Raw genomic sequence first — 20,359 nt, 5'->3', positions numbered from 1 at the left:
TTCTCCAGGATTAATCCCATTGGTTTAGTGTGCGCTGGGACAACCTTGCCCTATGAGGATATTTCTGGTTCCTTTGACTGCAGAACCAGTGAATTACTCCCAGTAAATCCAATTGCACTGGGAGGATGCTCTGGTTGTTTTTTTGACTGCGCGCAACCAAGAGAGAGGGTAACAGCTGCAGGCACAGCAGGATAAATCCAATCTGTTCTGAAACAATGGGAATATCACGTCAGATTTTCTTCCCTCTATTCCAGAGCCTCCTGTTCTTCCGCAGTTCTGGTGTGGATCAGACTTAACCATGGAAATCTCGTATTTAATGATAACTCAGCTAAGGGCAGTTGCTAGAGCAGGGCAGAGCAATCCAACAATAGGAGGCCACTGACAGATTCAAGGAATCCACAGAAGAAAACAGCAGTTTCTGGTAGTATTCATCATCCTTTTGTTCTGGATGTTTTCCCCATTTAAACACCAGCCCACTCAATACAGAACGATGAATGAAGGAGAAATGATTGGGATTCAGGGCTACCACCTTCAATATTTGGGGCTAGCATCTCCCTCCCTTGTTCAAGGAAATCCCTCTCTTCCCACTGCAGTCAGCAGGGATACTGCTGTCTGCTGCCCAGCCTGTGCCAAAGCAATGCAGGCTGGGGACATTGCTTCTGTCCCCCAGCAGAACAGGGCTGCTACAGGAATCAAATACCACCACATTGTCTTGGTGCACATGGGCTTTATCAGCACATCCAGGCAACTCTTACTGCAAGCGAAGGAGGTCTCTGGATGTTGAGGTTGGTTTCAGACACTTGAGAGCTACCTTCAAACCCACACCTAAGCTGTGACCAGGGGAAGCAAAGGCAAAACCATGTTAGAGCATCCTCGCACTTTGATTCCACCCATTACGGGGACGGTGGGCTCTGTGGATGAGTTTAGCTCCAGGCCCACATCTCTCTGTGTTCCTCAAGCCAAGCCCAGCCTGGTGCTGAGGTTATTTCAGCTTGGAGCAGTTAACACAAGAAGAAGGTGGCTGCTCATGTGCAGGAAGAGTGAAGACTGGTAACAGGACCCTCTCTATCCTCATTCCTAGGGTGGTACGAACCAGGGCCTCGGGCTCACCCCCTAACAAGAGGGGAGAGCGGCTCCTTTCCTCCAGGCAAGGGGTGGGTGGTGGTTTATGGAGCAGAGGGGTATGGCCGGGGTCCGAGTCAGATCTAACATTATTCAACTCAATACACTTCTCCTCCCATATCAGGAGCATCTCCTCTGCAGCACTGGTGAAGAACAACAGCACCGGCATCGGCCAGGTACCACCAGTATCGAAGTGGTGGAAACCAGGCAGCACCAGCCCCATTAGACAGACTGATCCCTTACAGTGCTGTTCCCCTGGTACTGAGATGTCTTGGATTGCTTAAGGCAGGTTTCAGTGTACAGCAATGCAAACAACAGATCAGTTATATATTCCCAGGACTTCCTACCCCCCCCAGCAACTCCCCAGACCAGGAACCAAAGCAGCAAGGATGCTGTGCCTCCACAACCAGCGGGCAGCAGCCCCCTTCCAAACCTGGGCCCAGCCAAGCCATTCTAGCAAGGGAAGGAACAGAGCAGAGCAAAACCAAGTTGAAGGACCAAAGGAACGGGGGGACTTGAGCTCCTGGAGGAGAAACTCTGCATCTTCTTCATGTTGTCCCAGCTCCATACCCTCAGCCAACATTCCTTGTCGGGTAGCTGGATGTGCAGGACAGCCGTGAATGGCAGGAAAAGGGGGCTGAAAGTATAATGCAAATCTCTTTTCTCTTTTGTGTCTGTTTGCTTTTTACATATATACACGAGTCTGACAATAAAACGTGGAACACAGTGCAATGTCGTGGCTGCGTAGCATCCCGGACCGGCTTAGCTGTGCATCCCCGTGTGCCACAGGGACACACGGGATGGGGCAGTAAAACCGTGTTCTCAGCTGGCTTCCACACGGAGCAAACCTGCAGCTGTTCCCCTGCAAAAAGAGCAAAGTCCTCTTCAGAAGCTCCCTGCAGTCTCTGGAGGGGAAGGCATTCCTCAGAGGTGCCGTGGGCTGGGGTGCCCGTTGTGGTACAGCTTCTGTTTGATGTGCACCATGTTCCCGGTGGCCTCCTCGTACTGCCTGTGGTGACGTTTCCTGAACTCCTTCAAGTTACAAAATTTGGGAATCCAAGACCAGGAATTGTCTGGAAGGCAGAAAGAAGGGAGGTGAGGGACGACGGGAACGGCAAGGCCCTTTTCCCCAGCCAGGCTTCTCGCCTTGGCTGTAGCCCTGAACGTGATCACATCCACACCTCAGACATAGAATCACAGACTAGTTAGGGTTGGAAAGGACCTTGGGATCACCCAGTTCCAGCCCCCCTGCCATGGGCAGGGACACCCCACACTAAACCATGGCACCCAAGGCCTCATCCAACCTGGCCTTGAACACCGCCAAGGATGGAGCATTCACAACCTCCCTGGGCAACCCATTCCAGTGCCTCACCACCCTCACAGTAAAGAATTTCTTCCTTAGATCCAATCTAAACTTCCCCTGTTTCAGTTTGAACCCGTTACCCCTTGTCCTGTCACTACAGTCCCTGATGAAGAGTCCATCCCCAGCATCCTTGTAGCCCCCTTCAGATACTGGAAGCTGCTCCGAGGTCTCCACGCAGCTTCTCTTCTCCAGGCTGAACAGCCCCAACTTTGTGCCTGCTGTAGGAGCAGCTTGTTTCAAGAGCCCCATCAGGACAGTGAGGGTGGGAGCTGGAAGAGGCAAACCCCAGCTTCCTCCTCTTGGTAGGAGCCAACCCCTTGTGTTGAGCCCTGTTCTCCAGCCCTCTTCGTGCCTCACTCACACTCTGCGTGCCAGGCTGACAGCAAGAACAAGCGTCAGCAGAGGCAGTAACCCCACAGTGATCGCTGCTCACCACTGCAGCCGGCAGGGAGCAGCTCTGGGGACCAAGCTGCACACGTATCATCACCCCTGTTCCACCCCTGCTCTTTGCTTCTGTCCCCTGAAACACGGGCCAATTTCACACACCAGCAGCACAAACCTCCTGTCCCACAGCCTGTGTCCGCTCTCAGCCTATGAACCCTTCCCTATAGCGATGTTTCAGTTGCCATTCAGTGTCATGAGAGCTTTGGGTCATTCCACGCAGGAATACATCCACAAAGGAGAATGTGCAAGTCCCAGAGAGCAATGGACTGTGTAAAGCTGAACTATTCCAACTAGCAGGAGGTGGTACATGACTGCTCTGACCAGCACCGCAGTTACTATGAGGTACAACCTGACATAAGAGTTTCGATGGGGTATTTTCTATTTTAAGCCATCTCTTCCATCAGGAAGGAGCTATAGGTTATTTGAACACACCGAAATCTAAGCTGATGAGGCCCCAATGTGACATTGAGTCATTGCTAAGTGCTACTCACATCTTGCAGGGAGGGCTCTCCATCCTGTACCAGCACAGTGCTCTGTACTCCCCCTACCCCAAGCTCTCACAGTCACAAGCATCATTTCTTTCTTTAGAAGGAAATCTTGGCTTAGGTACTTGTTCAGCAAAGAAACAGTTATCCTTTCTGCTTATTGCCTTTAAAATGGCTGGATTTATGTAGTTGTTTTAAATGAATAGGCAATACCTAAATGCTCAGTGTTCATTATTTAGCTTGAAATTCCCCAGTGACTTTTCAGCCTGTCTTTAATGAAATGCACCTTAAAAATCCTTTAGTGGAAGGAGAAATCGTGTCCCACGGGAAACCTCACCCACGGATCAGATGAGGAGGGCTTCCAGGGTCTCCTCTATCACATATTTGACTGTGAGGACACAGGGCTGTCAATAGAGCTGGGAACTGTACAAGCACACAGCTGTGGAACAACCAACCTGGTTTAAGAGCAGACTGGGACCATGTGGCTGGTGCAACACCCCTAAAACAGCACTCAGCGACAATGTCTCAGGGCAGAAGGGGTGTCAGCCTTCTGCATCGTGGCAGGGGCACTGCCAATGGGGTTGTTAAGGGAGGAAAAAGCTGGGTGCAAGGTAAAACTGCATTCTCTTTGTGTAAAGATGCATCTGCGCGGCATATTGGCCAACCTCTTCTTAAACCCTGAGAATATGCATGCACAGGGAGAAAGCAAAAAAGATCATTCATCTTAAACACTAAATTAATTACTAGCATTACCATTAATTATTAAAACTAAAAGCCTATGCAGTATCCATTCACAAGAAGGTAGGTTAGAGGGTGGTAGCATGGATGCAGCCATAACGCAAGGCATTTAGCGTCCTTAGGAGCAACATCACTGCGCGCACCGTAGCATCTCACCCAAGGCCCTGCTGACTTCATGAGGAGGATGAGATCACAGCCACGGATGGTCTGGTGACAACCAGGTGTCACAGCCTCAAGATTGGCTCCGACACCTTAGATCTCACTGGAAACCCTGGCAATTGGCCTTCTGCTTGGGCAATGGCAGCAGCACAGCCTCAAGAGAGCCCCGCTTCAGGAGCTGCTCAAGCTGCTGGGGATTTGGGAAGACTAATGAGGAATTAATAGCATTTTGAGCTGGGTTTTTAGAAAGGGATTGTCCCCTTCCATAATGAGAATTTCCTACAGATACATCTTTCTCTTGCTCACTCTCCTTTTCCTCCGAGTTGTACTTTGACAGACACCATCAGTCAGAGTCAGAGGCTGAGATTTGTAGGTACACTCTTATGGAATTACAAGTAATTTGCTATTTTAACAGTTTTTCTGTCTTTTTCCCCCTATAACAATTGAAGTCCCTGGGATGTCAATGCTGAGGGAGCAAAGAGGGCAGAGAGGGCCTCTGAAGGAGCACCTGTTGGTCATTCCCAGGGTGTTAGTTCAACTAACTGGTCCAAAGGCTAACCAGTGCAGCTAACGCTGTATGTTACTACAGTAACACACAGGCTGATGTCACTGCTTGAAAGAAGACGCATCTGGAACAGCAATGAGGATGGGAAAACCTCAGCTGATGTGTTCCTGCCACAACACAGCGGTGTCTGTCATTGCCAGCACATTGTTCCCAGTTTATACAAACAACCAGAGGCTGCACTCCATAAGGATGTGCCTGGCTGCAAATCAAATGCATGGAAAAATCCACGTTTCAGGGAAGTTTTGTCTGGCCTGAAACTACCCTGCCCACATGCGCAGACACACAGAGCCAGCATCTGCCAACCTGCTGATGTTGGCTTCCATCAAACCCCCTTAGCACCAACACAAACTTCACACCTCCCAAAGCATGGCCCTTGAGGCGAGAATGTGGCTATATCCATGGAAATATTCCTGCGTGGATAAAGAGGGCTGGGCTGTGGCTGCTCAGGAAAATCCCCATGGAACAAGGCGACCTCCTCCCTTTCCACCAGCCCCAGAGGACAGGGCAAGGGATCGAGGGAGGAGAAGGGAGCCCACACGGATGCACTTACCATACCGTCGGCTGGTTCTCCAGGCTCGCACTGCGTAATGGAGAACCCCATCCATCCACACCAGAAACCAGCTTATACAAAAGCCCAGCAAAAGTCCCAGCATCAGATCAATCTCTTGCTTGGTTACATTGTCAGTCACAAAGTAATTCTCCGAGGAGTCCACCACTGACTGATCCCCGTCGTATGGGATAACATAATGGACATGATGCCTGTTGCAGGGAACAGAAAGAGGGAAAAGCATCAGTGGAGACGAGCAGAGTTTGTCTGTTCAGCAGCAGGGGCTGCTTTAACACCATTCCTTCGAGTTCCTACCAGCATCCCTGCGAGCAGAAGGGCTTTTTTGGGCTTAAATCAGCAGAGAATTGGCAAAGAGTGAGGAAGAGAAGTACAGAAACCTGAAATCATGGCTGGGACTCGTGTCACATTCCAGACACATCGCCGGGCCTAAGCCCATCAGCTGTGAAATGGGAAATACCATTAAGGGCAGCGTGAGGCTGGAGCTGTCACTCTGCAGAGATGTAAAGGGCACAAATGCTTGCATGTCCACAGGCAGAGGTCAGGAACACTCTGCTCCTGTGAGTCCAGACAGGCTCGAGGGCAGCCGTGCACCAAGCACCATCGGAACGTGGTGCCTCACAGGAGTGAGAGAAGTCCTCTCTGAAGAACTGCCCATGCTGGTGACTTCATGGTGCTGCTCCAGGGGATGCTGCTTTGCTTCGTGTCCTATCCCTCAACAAGAATCACATCTTCCACATGTTATTTCACATACTTTCAACTACTGTTTCACATCTGAGGATGCTGGAGAGGGATCTTCATCAGGGACTGTAGTGATAGGGCAAGGGGTGATGGGTTCAAACTGAAACAGGGGAGCTCTTAGGCAGAAGCTCTTCCCTGTGAGGGTGCTGAGGCGCTGGCACAGGGTGCCCAGGGAAGCTGTGGCTGCCCCATCCCTGGCAGTGTTCAAGGCCAGGTTGGACACAGGGGCTTGGTGCAAGCTGCTCCAGTGGAAGGTGTCCCTGCCCGTGGCAGGGGTTGGAGCTGGGTGATCTCAAGGTCTTTTCCAACCCAAACCAGGCTGGGATTCTACGATTCTATATTAAAGCAGAACATGTCTACAGCCATGGAGGCAGCACCTAAAAGCATGCCTTGAACTCATCCTCAGGGAGCAGATGGCAGAGGTGGGATGTGGGTCCCCCTTACCCTTGTCAAGCAATAGGCAGCAGTTACTGCCTGTAGCAGATAGATAGCAAGAAATCTCAGCACAGGAGCAGCCAGAAGCCTCGCTTGGGTTCATTTGTGCAATGAGGTGATGGAGACCGAGCTTGTGATGATGCTGAACTGCTTGAAAGACCCTGGTTAACTCGGGAAAAGCAGGAAAATGGCAGGGATGGAGTGGGGGAGTTGTAGAGTAGAAAAAGTAAGGCAGGTCCGTGTGGGCTGAACATGTGGGATAGGAGGATCCCAGATGATGGGGGATGCAGGATGCAAAGCAGAACTGGAAGCAAGCTGCTCTGGAGCCTTTGCATCTGCTTTAAATGGCTCTTAACCTTCCCTGAGAGCAGCCAGGAGCCATGAGAGGCTGCCCAGGTTCTGTGCTCAGCCCTTGTACCTGCTCCCACTGCCTCTGCTTTGGGGACAGCACTGCCTGGGCAGGGGCTGGCTCAAGGACAGGGCACATTGACATGGGCTCCCCCGGCACTGCCCATACCAGCATCACCTACACACACGTCTCTCCCACATCCACGGACCCAGCCTTGCTCTCACACGCAGGAGAGGAGGCGATCGCTGGAGGCCTCTGCATATGCATGAGGTGCAGGTTGCTCCATAATCATCCTGAGGAACGTCCAAATATTGACACAAACAAACCTCCACTCAAAGGAACCTCCTGAAAACAGCCCTAATCTCAGCAATGACTTAATGGGGGCCACCTGCACCAGAGGCACCAGCTCCCAGCAGAGCAGGGCTGGTGGGCAACCTGGTGCCATGGGGTGTGGATGGGAACCCATCTAGCCATGGCCTGGCTGCCTGGTACTGCTCCCCATTGCATTCAGCAAAGGCCCCAGCACTAAGGACCAGACTGGGGCAGTAGCAGGAGGGAGATGCTCTGATGGCACCTCAAAGCGATCTCAGAGGCTTAGGGCAGGCCCTGGTCTTGCTGGTTGGTTGTAACCAGGGATTTCTGAACTTAACTTGGGTAGGGAACAATCTAGAGGCTCCCAAAAAGGGAGCATTGTTCATGAACAGGAGGGCTCCCATTAATTTAATGAACAGAGACAAGCTGCTTTGCAGAAGGGGAGAAGGCAGCGGGGTTGGAACTGGATGATCTTAGGGTCCTTTCCAACCCTAACTATTCTATGATTCTATGATTCTAAGGCAAGCCTCACACACACCTCCCATGTGCCATGCTTCCCATCACTGCCAGGGATAACTTAACTGAATCCATTTCGCTTCTTGCAGTACAGAAAGAGCCTAAGGGCTGAGTCCACAAACACCTCCAGAAAACCAGGCTGAAATGATCACGAAGTGCCTGAGCAGGAGCTGGATGCATCTCCTCTGTACCGCTGCATCACAACGCACAGGGCCATGCAGAGCACCGCTGGGGCTGAGAGAGCAGAACTTCCCACATATCCAGGACAGACCCATTCCTAGGAAGTGACATGGGCCATGGCACCCTCCTCACATGCTTCACAAGAGCTTTTCCCTATCGTACACCCTGTTTCCTTCACAGCTCTTGTTGTTTGCTTGCAGGCACCGAGGGAAGGGACACAGTCACCTCTTCCCTGCCTCGTCCCTCTGCCCGGTGCAGGCTGACTCTGCACACTGCAGTGGGACCTCCTCCAGCTCTCCGGGCTTCCTCTGGTCACCACTGGGCTGAATGGCACCTTGAGGGCAGCAGCGAGGGGCTGACACTCGTTCTGTGGCTGTGGCTCCCTTCCCATGCACAGGGAAACGTCCCCAAAGGCTGGTGGATCTGAGTCCCTGTTTCTGGGCTGTAGCTTCCATACAGCCACAGGATGGTTGGGGTTGGAAAAGAGCCCTGGATGTCATCTGGTCCAGCCCATGCTCAAGCAGGGCCAGTTGCCCAGGACCACGTTCAGATGCCATTCAAACATCACCAAGGAGGGTGACCACAAGCTCTGGGCACATCCTGCCCCTGTGCTCAGGCACCCTCACGGTAAGAAGACGTTTGACCCTCCCGTGTTTCAGTTTGTGCCTCCAGTCCTGACACTGGGCACCGCTGCAAAGAGCCTGCCCCTGCCTTTACACCCTCCCTTCCTGCATTTATATACATTAAGATCCCTGCTGAGCCTTCTCTTCTCCAGGCTCCAGAGCACAATGAGCCTGGGGCTGTGGTCACTTAAATCTAGAGGCTGGAGCGGAATGGGGCAGACAGAAAGACACGGGCTGAGGCTGGGCACACAAAGCGACCATCGGCTTCCAGCGTTCCATAAAGAGGAATTCAGTCCTCACAGTATCCCTGTGCCATCCCTGTGCTTGTACAGCCTGAAGTCTTATGGGAGAAAGGAGTCAGCCCTGGTTGTATGGTGAGCCACAAAGTCCAAAGGCAATTCATGGAAGGCAAAATTCAACAGAGAGAGGAATCCTGGACCTGTCTGGATGTGGCAACTGAGTTTTCCAGCTCTCAGAAATCAAAGCTGGATCCCAGGTACAAACTTCCTTAAAAGAAAAGCCTCCTGTCACTAAAGCATCCCAGGAAAGCACCTGAGGCCCTGTCCTGCCACCGTCCAAGCAGCTCTGGGAGCCCTGTGTGACCAGAGTGCCCTCTGCAGTGGAATGCTGACCCCGGGTTTCCATCGGGAAGGCTTTAGCAAGGCTCAGGGAAGCTGGACTTCTCTTGCTGGTGCAACAGTTCTCTGCTGCAGCTCAAGCCCTTGGGTACGTTACAGGAGTGCTTCGGAGACACGGGCACGTCCCAGCACGTTATTAACAGTGCGCAAAGGTCCAGTGTCCCCACTGTGCACCAAGGGAATTGGAAACTGGAACGTGGCCTCCATGGCTCTGGGGGCTGTATCCAGTGGGGATTGTATTACCTCTATGCTGAGCATAATGGGCATGCAGCAAGACACCCCCCAGCCCCATGCCAGTGCGCTTCCAGGGAGGGCAGACAGTGCAGGACAGCTGTAGCAGCTGATGTATATACACGTGTATGATGAGATATATATCATATGATGATGTAAATGTGTCTATTTGCTCTGATACACATCTATCAGAGCAAAGGCTCTTGGCCAAACCTTGTGCTCAGAACGCAGCCACCCAGGGGCTGCCATAACCCTCCAGCCAGTGCCTGCTCCACCAACCAAAGGCCTTTGAGAAGACAAAACCCTCCTTCATCCTTGCATTGCCCTTAGCCAGCAGTCAGACCTCGACGTGGGTGTGAGGGCTCTGGGGTTCACAGCACAGAGCTGTCACAAAGTACATGTGGTCCTCCAAAGGTAAATCCATCCCTGACCATGTTTCTCGCCAAGAACAAGATGTACCACGTAACCTGAGGGCTAATTCCTGCGCGGTTCAAGCTTGTACCCATTGTTCACAACAGAGCCAGGATACAAATTATTCCTACTAGGTTAATCATGTGCCACCCCCCTTCACATGCTGTGGGCTTTGAGCCATACTTCACAGTGATGCCCACCCTTGGTGTGGTGGAGCTGATGGAATTGTAGGGAAGTAAATGTAAACCCATCTTCAGGCCAGAAACAGCCTCGAAAGCAGGAGTGGGTGACGGCCTGAAGCAACGGACAGACTGGATTTTCTGGTCCGTGCCCAGCACCAGGCTCAGGTGAGCAGCTGAAGCTGCAGGACAAAGGCAGCACAGCGATGTCTGAGCACATGTGCTTGAGCTGCAGCATCCCTGTCCCCTTTCCCGGGCTATGTGACAAAAGGGGGAGACCTCCCCTGTGCCAAGAGGGGCAGAGCCTTGGGGAGTCCCCCGACAGAGCTGCCCCAAGCGCTATTGTCCCTTCCAGTGACCTTGTGTGTGTGTGCCGGCTGCTGCAGCCGAGGCACGGCACAGAGCCCGCAAAACAAGCGCCGCTGAGCGGCCGTGTGAGATGCAAAGAGCCCAGCGCTGCCTCCACACCTTCCACGGCTCCCCTGCCGTGGGGCTGTCACACGCTGACGCTCTGGCGCCCTCCCGGCCTGGTGGCACATCTCCCAGGCTCACAATGCAGTTGTCACAGCCCGGAGTGACCGGTTCCCCACCGCCAGCTGCAGCGGGGTTCGGGGCAATGGGGGTTACCGTGCCCTGCTGCCAGCCGCCGGGCACAGCCAGCACCCAGGCGTGCCCTGCACAGGGCTGCGAGCAGAGCTAGAGGGAGGCAAAGAGCCCTCCTTGCTCTGCATCCCTGTCTGACCTTGCAGCCTCTTCCAAACGTGCCAAGCAGCCTCTGCCAGGCTTTGCCAGCAAAGCCAGCCTGCAGACCGGTGCCGATGGCACCATGGCACGAGTGACAACACCGACCCGGGGCCCTTGGCACTGGAGCAGCTCTTAGAAGGCTAAGAAAGGCCTGGAGGTCTCCAGCAGTAGGCAGTGAGCACTCCCAGCACATCCACAGTGGATCTGGGCACAAAGAGGTTTAATGACTTGGTCAGAGTGGTTGGGGAAGGAGGACACAGGGCAAAACTGTACTCTGCGTACCCCCAACAGCAGTGGTGCTAGCCCAGGACAGGGCCCAGCAAGCAGCACTATCCAAACCCATGCTGCCACCAGACAACACAGCTCCAGCACCCCCAGCCATCCACCACGGTCACTGATGCTGCCAGTGACCCAGCGTCAGGGCAGAGCCCCAGGGAGCAGCCACTTCACACATCAGCGCTCTGCGCCCAGCCAAATCACACTGCAGGGTCTCCATCTGCACCAGTTGCTCTGGAGAGACCCGGCATAGCCTTCTCCTGAGATTTTCCCCCCTGGATCAGAGCCCAGTGGGAACAGGGCTGAAGTACCCCTCCGATGGACGGGCCCCAGCCCTGCTGCAGGATGCTGGCATTAGGTAAGGCTCACACCCCTCTCAGTCCTTTCCAACCCTGCTCACGGGGAGAGACACTGCCTGGGAGGGAAAGACTCAGCCAAGGTCACTCAGAAGGTCAGTGGCAAGGAGAATACGTGCCAAGCTCCTGAGCTCCCTGCCCATTCCCAGACACGGGACTTCCAAGGCCCCCCCCGGCTGTTTTGGCCGGCCCTTGCTCCATGCAGGTGTCATCTGTTCTCTCCATCTCACCCTGCCTCCACGGACGCCCTTTGGTGTTTTTCCTTTGCATGACATCACCCAGCTCCTGATCTGCTGCCAGCTCTCTGCTTCCAGAGAGGACCCTTTACTGGCTGGGACAGAGACATTTGGACTAGGGCAGCGCTCCGCTCCTGCAGTGCCCCATAGCCCTGCTCTCTCCTGAGAACAGGTACATCCCCAACCAGAGGGGTGAGCTGCCCGCATGCAAGCAGGCCCCAACACAGTGATTTGGACAGCCTGACTATCTCCACATGCTGAGGACAGAGAGTGCCAAGCTCCCCCAGGGATCTGCTCCAGCAGGCACATTCCTGCACGGCATCAACAGGAGCCAGCAGGAGTGTAAATGAGGCTGTCACCCCTTCTTCCTCCAGCGAGAAGGCAGATGTTAAGAGAGGAACAGTCCCTGTCATACCAGCATGTCTGTGCAGGCTCAGTGTCAGCACCAGGTGCCAGCCCTGTCTCTGCTGATGTTCCCTCTCCATGCACCATCACTACATGAGCTCCCCTTCCCACCAGGCAGCTGTGGATGCACTTTGGCCTCAGGGCTTCTGGCAGCTTTGCCCTCCTTGGCTCCAGTGGGAAAGCCCCGGTCCAGCCTAACAGCAATATCCCCCCTGCGTGGATGAGCACATCTGCTCCCACTCACAGCACAAGGACCATCCGGCTCAGCTCTGCGAGGACCACTCCAGTGGCAATGCTGCCCGGCCCAGGCTCACTCACACTGAACAGAGTGGCTCTGAACAGACCACAGACATGCACCAGCCTTGACCAACTGCTTGCACTGGGCACAAGGGCAGCTTGGACATGAAACTCCAGCAGCATAACCCTGAGCCAACCAATGGGTCTGGACCCTGCAGCCACAGGCAGGCACTGAAACCTTGGCCCAGCACAGCCACAACTCCCTTCTCCCATCATGGACCTGAAAAGGTGCAGCCTCAAACAGCTCCAGTGACCCTGACCCGCAGGGATGTGCACAGCAAGGGCAGCAGTGTTCAGCATTCAGCAGGACCTGAAGATGGGGATGGGTTTCTTCCCCAAATATCTTGCCCCAGTGACCCCCCCAGTCACACACCAAGTGCTCAGGACCATGATAAAAACACAAAGTATACTCCCCAGCTGCAGGAAATGAGGCCCTCTCTGTGAGGCAAGGGCTGGCAGAGGGTGTTTCAGGAAGAGGCAGGAATGATGCCATAAGCCAGCACTTCCTTCCACTTGTCCTGGGACCTCCTTGCTAGGCCTACGTTGAGGAAAATGGGCACAGACCTCTCTGCTCGTGAGGAGCCATCGCAGCCACAGCCTCCATGCAACCTGAAGAGCAATCTGAGGAGCAGCCAGACCGCTCTGCCTTGCTGTCCATGCACACAGGTGACTCTAGTGAGCCCAGAGCCACCAAAACCTGAGCAGAGCCTGGGGCACCCCACGGCACCGCTCACACTGCTGCCTGCCAGCTCCCACCAGAGACCAGCACTGGAGGGACACCCACCATGAACCAGACACCCCTCCTGGGGGGGCAGCAAGTATAGGCAGAAAAACATGAGGAGAGGGAGCTGGAAACAGCCAGGCCCCCATCCCATTGCCAAAGGAATGGAGATGCAGCTACAGATGCACTAATGGGCACATCTGCCTTTGCCCCCTTCCAGCCATGGTCAGAGCCAGGACTCCAGGGCTGCCTGCAGTTTTCTGCTTGGGAAGGGGCAGTCCAGCATCAAAGAGCAGCAGGAACAGCCAAGAGCTGAAGTGTGGGCTTTTCCCTGGAGCCTTGCAGGGATGAGACGGGACATGGTGTCCTGGGAGAGGCAGAGCCCCACATCCCCAGCACACCTGGTTCCAGCTGGCACTGGGACACACATGGTCAGCCCTGGCTGTGCACAGCCACTGCCAGCAAGGCAACAACTCCCAGCCCCTCGCACCAACATGAGCTCAGTGCAGATTCTGATGCCTCCTGCAGAGCTCATCCTGCCACCCCAGTGCGGCCTGGGATGCTCAGACCATTCCTGGGGAAGGGGTCCACTCTGGTACCCTGAGGATGGATACAACCAGGGTAGGAGAGCAGGAAACCATTTCTGAATGAATTAGAGGGGGTAACTGACACCACGACCTAGGCGAGGGCAGGAGGGAAGAGCAGTCATCGCAGCAGCTCAGCCTATTGCACATCAATCTTCATTCATTCCAATTGCTCCTTCCATTTCTGCACCATTTACTCATTTTCCCCATTCCTCCCTGCAACATGCTGAACTGCAGCCAGTTCCCTCCTCCAAGGACTCCCTTTGGTTATTGGCAAATGAAGAGTCCTGTATCAATCCCTGGCACCACCGCTCCCAGATGCATCCTTGCCTAGTGCAAGGCAGAATTGCTTATGGCTCATCTATGTGCACTCAAGAGCTGCACCCAGAGCACTTGGACTGCTGACAAAAAGGCACATTCACCAACACCTGCCTTATAAATCAGAGACCTCAAAACACTGGCACTTGGGCAGCAGTCAGAGCTCGCAGTGAGGATCTCAGACCAAACCTTAGCACGAGGCCACACAAGCCCCACAGCGCAGTGATGCTTTGTGCAAGGGTCTCCCATCAGAGCATGAATGTGTTGAAATCAATCCTCATGCACCACAAGAGCGATGCCCAGGGGCAGAGACTGGCATGCTCTTTCTGTTGGCAAGAGCCATTCCTTCTACACACCTAAGGCAACTGGTAAACTTCTGCTTTGTGCCTTCTCTCAGATCCATGTGTGACAATTTGGAAGCTGGTTTGTCCTTTCTAAGAAAGGACCTAACTACGGGGAGAGGGCCATGGCTAATTCACCTGCTCAACAGCATCTCTACTGACATACAGTGAGAGGAGAGCGGAGGGTCCCTGTCACCTCCTCAGCCTTGGGCAGAGGGGACACTGCCAACACCACCAGTGGGACCTGACACACCTCAGTCACTCCAGTGTGTAAGTCTATTACCGGCAGCCAATTTTCACCACCACTGAACACAGCTTTAACAAGCAAAAAGGGAAACTGGTTGAAGAGGCAGAGGAAGACTCTTAAACTAGTGAAAAACGTCAAGATGACTCCAAAATGTTCCCTAAAAAAAGCCAATCCCTGCCAAAAAAGAAAGTCAAAGATGCTGTGGATGTTTCTTGCCCACAGTCTTCCCCATTGACCCCAACACAAGGTGCCTGAAGTGCCCAAGGAGCCAGGATTGAGGGTTTGCTCACTAAATCCCTCAGGCCTGGCTGCATCTGGCTCTACAGGCTTGTACCTTCTTTGCTGTTCTGCCACAGGAACCTGAGGAGGAACCATGGGGAGCACGGTAACAATCACCATCAGTGACTGAAGCAGAGTGGAAGGGCAAAGCAGTTTTCCTTCATTAAACTATACACACCCCAGTTTCAGCTTAGCTTCCACACCAGGGGCACCAGAGGGATGCGACACCAGGGATGCAGCTGGTTCCAGAGGATGCTCAAAGAGGGGTAAAGCTCGATCTGAATGCTGGATGTGGCAGGGGAGGGCTCCCCCAGCACATCCTTTGGCTGGCACAGCCTCGTGCTGCTTTACTTCCCCACAGAGAAGAAACTCTCCAGCAGCAGCAGGCAGTGAGTACTCAGGCACAGGAGGGGAATGAGGCCTCGAAGGGGTCACTGACAGCAGTCCCATAGCGAAGAGAGACGTTCACCCCCCAGCACTCAGTCCCCAGGCTCTAACAGGAGAGCAGCCAAAGCCCGGTTGAGCTCTCCAGCGCTGACACACGACACAAGAAGTGAACCCTGTTCAGGAGGATGAAGCGGTGCCAAACAGCCGTGGGGAGAGGTGGGTATTTGTCCAGTCATAAACTCGCACACAGCAAAGGCATCACTCCTGGCACAGGATGCACCCCGGTGCTCTGAGCTGACACAATGCTCCACAAAGCACAGCCCAGCTACCCCTGTCCAGCACCATCACAACTCTCAGCAGGAAAGCCACGGAGAATTAAAAGCTGATCAAAGATTACAAAGCCTCAAAGTGACTCTGTCCTAGACAGCAACGTTCCTTCCTGGACACAGAACCTCCAAACCCCATTCCATTTAAGCCATCAACTGCAACACCAGGACCACCAACACACCAAGAAGCAACGCAGCCAGTGACGACAACAGCAGAATCACGAGCGTTTAGATGAAAGTTAGTGTCCCAGGGCTCCCAGATGCACATACACAACATGCACACAAAGGAAAATGGACTTCCAGGCCCCTGGAAAACTCTTCTTCAGGAAAACCCACCCAGCCCCCCCTCCCTTCATGCAGGAAGGTGAGACACAGCCAGAATGCAAAGATGGTAGCCCAGCCAGCAGCACCCCGCCGCTGGCCACCACCTCGCTGTGCCTTTCCAATGGGATGAGGTGGGAAGGGGCTGGGGGGCCGGGTGAGAGCTCTAATGCAGGGAACTTACCTTCCACAGTTGCAGTGACAAACTCGGTCTTCCCCTCGCAGATGCGGTAAGATGTAATTGTGAAATCTGTCCAACAACGCATTCATGTCCATCAAGCAAGCTATTGCCTGTAAGAGCCCATAACCAAGGCATCTGGTCAACTCTGGATGATGGAATAAAACATTGACTCGAGTTTGATTGCCAAAGACTGAAGCAGTCATAAAGAAAAATAATCTTTGGTGTTTAATGGGGCACATGCACACGCGCACACACACAGAGGTGCACAGGCTGAGGGACAGTGCAGGGAGGGGAAGAGGAGGAGGGATGGAGGGGAGGGAAATAAGCAAAATCTCTTACCATAACGATAGAGGCGCCCAGGATCATGAAAATCATGGTGTTTGCATTCATGGACATCAATAGGGAATTGCCAGCGGTCGGGTCCGTCCAGCCCGCGGACGGCGAGCGGCGGCCGCGCTATTCCGCAGAGCTCAGCCCGGGGCGCATCGCGCTCAGCGCCCGCACGCTGCGGTGCGGCGGGGGGCCCCCCGCACACACGCGTGTTCCCCGCGCCGGGAATGCCGCGGGCTCCCGCGCCCTGCCCCCTTTATGTTTTTATTTTTCTAGGACAGATGTGATAGATAAAAAATAAAAAGAATCACAAAAAAATACACCCTCCCCCCCAAAACCCCCCCCCTTCTCTTTGGCCCCGGCCTCCCCTCGGCCGAGGGGGGTGCGCCACGTCTCCGGGAGCGGGCAGGCACCGCCACAAGCACAGCCCTTCATGCAGCAACTGGAAAGCGAGCCAGCCAAAAACGGGGAGGAAAGGGGGGGGGGGGGAGAGGAAGGCTAGGGGAGGAGGAGGAGGAGGCAGGCTGCACAAATCACCCAGTCCGGGGGAGCCTCATTGCATCCTCTTCGCCGAAATCAACCCCCCTCCCGATCGGTGCAATGAAAAAAATACAATAAATAAATAAATACCTCAAACGTCAAAAAAAAGACACCCAAAAATAACCCATCAACACCACCCCCCCTTCCCCTTCCCGGCTCGGGGCTGCGTGTCCCCGCTGCTCGGCTCAGCGCTGGCAGCCCCCGGCCCGTTCCCCCCCGCACCGGGCTCGGGTGGCTCCGCACGGGGAGGGGGGGATGAGCCCCACGGAACCGGCCGCCCCTTCCCCACCCCGGGCATTTACCTACGCGGGGAGGCGAAGCTCCGGGAGCGGCTCATGGCGGGCGGCGGCGCTGCGGACCTGCCCGTGCGGGGCTCCCCCCGCCCCGCACACACTCGCTCTTCCCAGCGAAGAAGCCCCGGCAGCGGCGCTTGGCCGCATTTCCAGTCCCACACGCCATCCTCACCCCGCCCTTCCTCCCGCCCGGGGCTGGCCCCGGGGCACCGCCGGGACCCCCCAACCGGGGGTGCGGGGAAGGGGGACACCGGAGCCCCGATTGCCGCCGCGCTCCCTCCGGCAGCCGCTGCCCGCTCCGAGAGCCGCGGCCCCACCGGGGGAAGCTCCAGCCTTCGCTCCTTCTGCTCATCCCAGGGCCCGAGCATCCGCTTGCCCCAAGGAAGATGCCCGAAGGGGCACATAAGGAAGGCTGCGGGCGCCCAGCCCTTCCTTGGCATCAGAGCCAGGAACGATTCCCACCTCTGCCCACCATCTCCTAGGACATCTCAGCACCCTAAGAATAGCTGGGGTGATGTGGATGCAGGAGACCCACTCACTTTTGGGACTGAACTAAAACTACCCCACACATCATCCTGTCTATCAAGCCTGAGATCTAAGGTCTGGGCAAACGGTTATGCTTGAGGTTTTCCCATGGTTTTATTTCACCACTGGGTCGGTCCACCTCAGGCCATGGTTCGGAGCTCTGGGAAAAATAGCAGAGCACAGGAATAACTTTCTGCTTGCTTGTTTGCTGTTTGTTTTAATGTAAACCACATAGCCACCACGTGGGAAATGCGTGGTAGCACAGAGCTTGATGGCTATCGCGTCGTGCCTCTATCTCCAAGCCCTCAGCCTTCCTCAAGGTGAGTTTCACCTTGCTAGAACTCAAGTAACATTTATAGTTTAGGTTTCTCAGGGTCATCAGCATGGAGTTTGCTTGCTCTGGGTTTTGCATCCTCACGTATTTGTTTTTCCTCCTGTTCCTCAGGCCACAACCAGCTGCCTTATGTAATGACTTGGGTTATATAAACTCCATTCTTCAAGGAACAGTCATTAACCTACTACCGGGTATTGAAAATACCAAAATACTGTCACACAATTAAAACCACTAAATGGTGTCCTCAAATTAGAGCACAGATTGCAGTGCAGATCTTTTTTCCTTAAATGAAGCCACGCATATGAAGCATTTGATAAGCCAAAGAGCAGCAGGGATGGGAAGGTGCCCATCACCACGTTCCTGTCCAACCCCTGAGGGTTGCCTCTTCCCTGAGCTGCTGTCACTTCTTACTGAGCTGGGGGGTGGTTCCGACTGTCTGAATGCAGAGTAATGCATCTCAGTAATGCAGAGATAATGCAGCCGGCTACTCTGCCAGTGGCAGAAGACACAGGTATTTTTAAAGTAACAGCCAAATGAAATCACAGCAGAGAATGGACAATCTGAAGGGAAGTGTCAAGGAATTTTGCATAACTGAAGTCCATCAGCTGATGTCTCGGCTCCTCCAGCCATTGCCACAAACTAGGCTGGGTCAGCTCTCAGCTGGGCTTAGGGCACCCATTGCCCCCTGTCCTATCACTACAGTCCCTGATGAAGATCCCTCTCCAGATTTCCTGTCTGCCCCATTAGGTACTTGAAGGCTGCCTTGTTCAGCAGAAACAAACCTGCAGCAACACTGAAATCCCTTCAGGACTAGCACGCAGTGAACTCTGGGCTGCTCACAGCCTAATTAGAGACCCAAGAACAACCTGAGGCTGTGCATGGTGTTCAGCACATCTGACTGTCTCGGGGAACTGAGAGAAGTTCCTCTAGGAGCTTCCACCTAATGCAAAGAGGCAGCAGGGACTGACTGTACTCGAGCAAAGTGACATTACACTTGCATGAGCAAAGGCTGTTTTTTTTACTCTAGGTAATGCTGTGTAGCAGATGCTTAGACAGTTTTGGGTTCCTACCACAATACTTTACAACACGTTTGTTAAACATGTTCCTAATCGCTATAATATCACTAGAAGTAACCTGCTGCTTTTGGAAAACAAGCATCCACATCCACGCTACCTCTGGCTCCTGCTCAGCTTCAAGTCCCATGTTGGCCTGTCACCATCACCCTCATGCAGACAAGTCTGTAGTCCACCTGCCTTTTTCCTTTGTTTTAACCAAAGAATGACCTGGTGCTGTCACCCAGCCTCTAGCATTTGAGGGCAGACAGTAAACATATCCTTCCCTTATATCTTTCAAGCCCCAGCAACAACACAATAAAAAAGTTCAGAGACACCTATATGGGAACCATCCCAGGTTTGGTTTTGCACTGTCAGCATGCAGCCCGGGTAGGAATATTATCACAAGCCAAAGTCACAGGAACCGATTCCCTCTATTTTCATCTTGAAGGGAGCATAGACCTCAGCCGGAGTTCTGGGGTGCTTACAGGGGTCAGAATTTAGAGTCTGCACAAGAACTACAGCATTTCTTCCACAAGAACCCATTCAGCTGTTCTATACCCTCCCTATACTCCACTTTTTTATTCCCCTGTTCTTTTCATAGCTGGTACAAACATTTATGTGTGTCCTTAACTGATACCTTCTCCTAAGCTCCTACATGTTATGAGTAGTAGTTGAAGCTGGGTAATCTGCCTAGCAACAAATTAATTAGGCTGCTGCATTGGGGAAATGTAACTGGGATCACTGATCTTTGCACAGTCAGATCCAGCAATATGAAAACCTAGGAGGAATGTTCTTCTCCACCATATGCAGCCTGATTGCATTATCTGCACCACTTTGTGCACTGAGTGTTATCAGCAAGTGAAGGAAGCCACTAAGCAGAGAACTTCAGGGGTAAGACACCAGCAGTGCTCTTAAATCACCAGGGGGTTTTATTCACATAAACCTAAAGACGTTCTGATGTCTCTGACAAAAGAATGTTCATGAGTGTTATGAAGGTCTTAAGCAAGATGAGAAACGCAGAAATCTGACAGAAAGTCAAGAGTGATTTGTGTGAAAGAAAACCAGGCTGCAAACTAGAAGTGAACAGGGCTCCACTGCTCCATACTGAATGGATAGAATCAGCAGAGGGCTGGAATGTGAGATGGAAACCTCAAGAAGTTCTTGGCAAAGATCTGCCCACTCAGGAAGTGGCAGCAAGAGAGCAAAA

The 20,359-nt window shown here is 53.5% G+C and overlaps 1 protein-coding gene across 2 annotated transcripts; it reads right to left on the bottom strand.

The window, feature by feature from the left end:
• Positions 1 to 1,932: 1,932 nt before the first annotated feature.
• Positions 1,933 to 16,471, bottom strand: TMEM240 (transmembrane protein 240; the record flags this gene model as incomplete). 2 transcript variants are annotated; one of them, XM_080631295.1, is made up of 4 exons in its annotated part: positions 1,933 to 2,195; positions 5,427 to 5,635; positions 16,079 to 16,185; positions 16,415 to 16,471. In XM_080631295.1, the coding sequence occupies 4 exons, from the start codon at positions 16,469 to 16,471 to the stop codon at positions 2,047 to 2,049; spliced, it is 522 nt and encodes a 173-aa protein (XP_080487421.1). In that variant the 3' UTR covers positions 1,933 to 2,046. The 2 variants fall into 2 exon arrangements, with proteins under 2 accessions (XP_080487421.1, XP_080487420.1); XM_080631294.1 differs by lacking the exon at positions 16,415 to 16,471 and having other exon boundaries at positions 16,079 to 16,278.
• Between the last annotated feature and the right edge of the window lie 3,888 nt (positions 16,472 to 20,359).

This window comes from Psittacula echo, assembly GCF_963264785.1.
Source record: "Psittacula echo genome assembly, chromosome: 17".
Classification (NCBI taxonomy): Eukaryota; Metazoa; Chordata; class Aves; order Psittaciformes; family Psittacidae; genus Psittacula; species Psittacula echo.
The sequence above is the reverse complement of the archived record's forward strand: the minus strand, read 5'-3'. Positions and strand labels throughout refer to the sequence as shown.